This window comes from Talpa europaea, assembly GCF_964194135.1.
Source record: "Talpa europaea genome assembly, chromosome: 1".
In the NCBI taxonomy this organism is placed as follows: Eukaryota; Metazoa; Chordata; class Mammalia; order Eulipotyphla; family Talpidae; genus Talpa; species Talpa europaea.
This window is the reverse complement of record NC_140073.1, coordinates 158,287,271-158,290,624: the sequence shown is the minus strand read 5'-3', so window position 1 is coordinate 158,290,624 and position 3,354 is coordinate 158,287,271. Positions and strand designations below refer to the sequence as shown.

The 3,354-nt window shown below is 80.2% G+C and overlaps 1 protein-coding gene across 1 annotated transcript; it reads right to left on the bottom strand.

The window, feature by feature from the left end:
- Nucleotides 1-554: 554 nt before the first annotated feature.
- Nucleotides 555-1,288, bottom strand: DUSP28 (dual specificity phosphatase 28; the record flags this gene model as incomplete). Its single annotated transcript, XM_084228282.1, has 2 exons — nt 555-710; nt 896-1,288. The coding sequence occupies 2 exons, from the start codon at nt 1,286-1,288 to the stop codon at nt 555-557; spliced, it is 549 nt and encodes a 182-aa protein (XP_084084408.1).
- Nucleotides 1,289-3,354: the final 2,066 nt, after the last annotated feature.

Below are 3,354 nucleotides of genomic sequence, written 5' to 3'. Positions count from 1 at the left end.
GCAGGCAGGGAGGCCAGGGCTCAGGGCTGAGGCTCCAGGGAGGGCAGCTGGAGGCAAGGGAGGCTGAGCCGCAAGGCGCCTCAGGGGGCGGGTGGCCTACTGCCTCGCACAGCCAGAAGCTCCCAGTTTGGAAGCAGGCCCAGGCTGGGGGGCCCGGGCTGGCGGGGTCCATGCTGGGGGGCCCGGGCTGGCGGGGTCTGGGATGGGGGGCCCCACAGCGGTCTGGATCAAGTCCGGCGGCTCTTGCAGGTGGGGGGCTCGGCGAAGCCCCGGTGTCCTCGTGGAGGGGCCGCTGCCCGGCGCCGCAGGACCCTGTCCTGGCCCGACGCCCGCCCCCGCCACGCCGTAGCATTTTTCTGCCTGAGAGTCTGCGAGGGGTCCTAGATGTCCCGACCAGGCCCCCCCCTCGGGGGACACACCCTTGCACAGGCGGGGCCGAGGGAGCCGAGCCCCTCTGGGCTGCGTTTCCGAAAGGCCCGGAGCCGGGAGGAGCCGCGGAGCCGCAGGGGAGCCGCCCCGCCCGGCGCCTGCTCCCGGCGCGCCGGGGCCCAGGGCTAGGGCTCGCCCTGCAGCGCCTCTCGCCCGGCTCGGCACTGTCCCGGGGGCTCCCTGGGCAGGAGGGACTGGGCCTGCAGGGCCTCCTCGTACTTCTGGAGCTGAGCCCAGAAACCCGGGTTCGGCTCGGCCGCGGGGCGAGCGCTCTTCACCGCCTGCGAGGGAGACAGGGGTAACCCCGCGCCGGCCCGCCCCGAAGCCCCGCCCCCGGAGGCCCCGCCGGCCCGCCCCCACGGAAGCCCCGCCCCGAAGCCCCGCCCCCGGAGGCCCCCGCCGCCCCGCCCCCACGGAAGCCCCGCCCCTGGAAGCCCCGCCCCCGCCCCACGGAGGCCCCGCCCACCTGGAAGGCGCGCGCCAGGCTGAGGCCGCGGTGCCGCATGAGGTAGGCGGTGCAGACGGCGGCCGAGCGGCTGCGGCCGTTCTTGCAGTAGACGAGGCAGGCGCCGCCGGCGCGCAGCGCGGCCTCCATGGCGGCGCAGGTGGGCTCCAGGTGCGACAGCAGGTCCTCGGCTGGGTCGTCGAACACGGGCACGCGCAGCTGGGCCACGCCGGGCGCGCGCGGGCCGGGCTGCTGTCGCGAGACGTTGACGCACAGAGTGACGCCCGCGCGCGTCAGCAGGTCCGACGCGGCCGCGGCGCGCGCGCTCCCGAGGAAGAGCGCAGGGGCGACGCGCGCGAAGAGCGGCGGCGCGGCCTCGGCGGGCGCGCGGGGTCCGGCAGGCCCCGGGTCCATGACCCGCGCTCGGGCGCCCGGCCCTCCCGGCCCCGCGCGGGCTCCCCCTCTGGTCGGCTGCGCGCGGGCGGGGCCGCCGGGAGAGCGGATTGGCCGCGGCGGGGCGGCGGGGCGGGGCGGGGCGCGCTGGGGTCGCCGGCCGCCGCCCGCGTCCTGCCGGGTGGGCGTGGCGCGCGCGCCCTGGGCGGCCCTTCCGTGCCGCGCCCTGGCCGGTCGGCGCCTCCGCTCCGCCCCGCGCGTGGGCCGGCGGCGGCGCTGCTGCCGCGGCTGCCTCTCCTTCGCGCCCGCGTCTCGCCTGCTTTCCCGCCGTCCCCGGGCGGGGCGCAGGGGCGCTGTCCGGCCTCAGGAGCGCCAGCTCCGCTTCCCCGGGGCGCGGCCCCCCCCCCCCGCTCCTCGCCGCCAGCACGTGCGATCCGCCCCGCAGCCGCCGCACTCAGACCGGGCGCGCCCGCCCCGTGACCCTCCAGGCCCGCGGGGCTGCCGGAGGACGAGGGCGGAAACACTGGGGAGGGGGCGCCGTCGGCCGGAGCCTGCCCCACTCCCACGCGACCATTAACCAGCTGCGGAGGCCGGACCCTCGGGCGCAGGGCTGGGCCCAGGGCGGAGGCCCAGCAGGACCAGGTGCTCCAGGGCGTGGAGGCGGGGCCTCCCTGGGCTCTGGGCGCCCTTCTGGCGCTGCCTGTTGCCCCCCATCAGCTACAGCAGCCGCTCCCGGAGGAGGGACGCTCGCGGAGAGAAGAGGACTGTACCGGGCGGCCGTGCGCGGGCGCGGGGCAGCACCCCAGCGCCCGCCGGTGACGGTGGGGCCTCCTCGCCCTCTCCCCCGCAGCGCGGCCCCTGCCCCCGCGCCCGCGCCCGCCGGGCTTCTCCTCGCGACCCCTGGGCGGAGGCCGCTCTCCTCAGGGCCGCGCCCGCCGGGCTTCTCCTCACTGACCCCTCCGCGGAGGCCGCTCTCCCCAGGGCCGCGCCCGCCGCCGCGCGGGCCTCTCGCGGGCCTCTCGGCAAACCTGGCCCTCGGGGCAGCGCCTCCTGCCCGCGGTGTCTGCGCCGGGCCCTTCGCGGCCGCCCCTCCCCTGCTAAACCTGCTCTTGATTCCCACGAACGTCTGTCTCGTGGAGAAACGCGCCTGGGAAAGTCGCCGCGGGTCGCTGAAGGGAGCTCTGGGGACCCTCTTCCCCGGGTGACCCCGGACCCGCGCTCCACACGCGGAGTCCAGCGACGCCCACGGAGGACGCGCGGCCACCAGCGCCGGTGCCGGCGGCTGCAGCCCGGGCCCCTGGAGCGGGACTCGCAGGGCGGGCCTGAGGCCGCTCGGAGCAGCCGCCCCGCGCGCCCTGCCAGGCGGGCTTGCCAGCGAGGGGAGCCGGCGCTCTCCCCGGCTCCCGGGGCACCGGCCGGGGCACCGCTGGCCTCGCCTGCGGGGGCGGGCAGCAGGTGGCCGGGGGCGGCGCGGGCAGGGCCCCTCGCCCTCAGGGTCACAGGTGGGAACGTCCCGTCCCGGGAGCGCTGCGGCCTTGACGGCGCCGGCCGCGGCCACCCCTCCCGGCCGCGCTGCGGGGCGCCAACTGCCCGTCGCTGCGGGCGTGAGTGGAGCGGCCCGCGCGCCTCCTGCCGGCCCCGCGAGCCCGGGCCCTCCGGCGGGCACCCTGGTCGGGAGCAGAGGCGGCCCGCGCGGCCCCGCCTGGCTCGCGGCCGCCTGGGGTGCGCCCTCCACGGCGCGAAAGGGCGTGGAGAGCCCCGGGCTGGTGGAGGAGGCAGCCCGGCGCCGGCGCCCGCGCCCCCCCACCCCCGCCGCCTCCGCCCGCGGGCGTCGCCGTGGGGCCGCCGCAGGAGCTCGGCCCTGAGCAGGGGCGCGGCCCGGCTTCCCGCTCGCCCGGCCGCGCGTCCGGCCCCGCGGGGTCCTCCCGACCCGCGAGCCGCGCCCGCAGGGCCTCGAGGGCCGGAACGGCCGCCCGCGGGGCCCCCGGCCGTCCGCGCGTCTGACCGCAGGCAACGCCCGGGCGCCCCCTGGCGGCGAAGCCGACGGTGCCCCGCGTCGCCCGGAAGCCCGCGCCGGACAGTGCGGA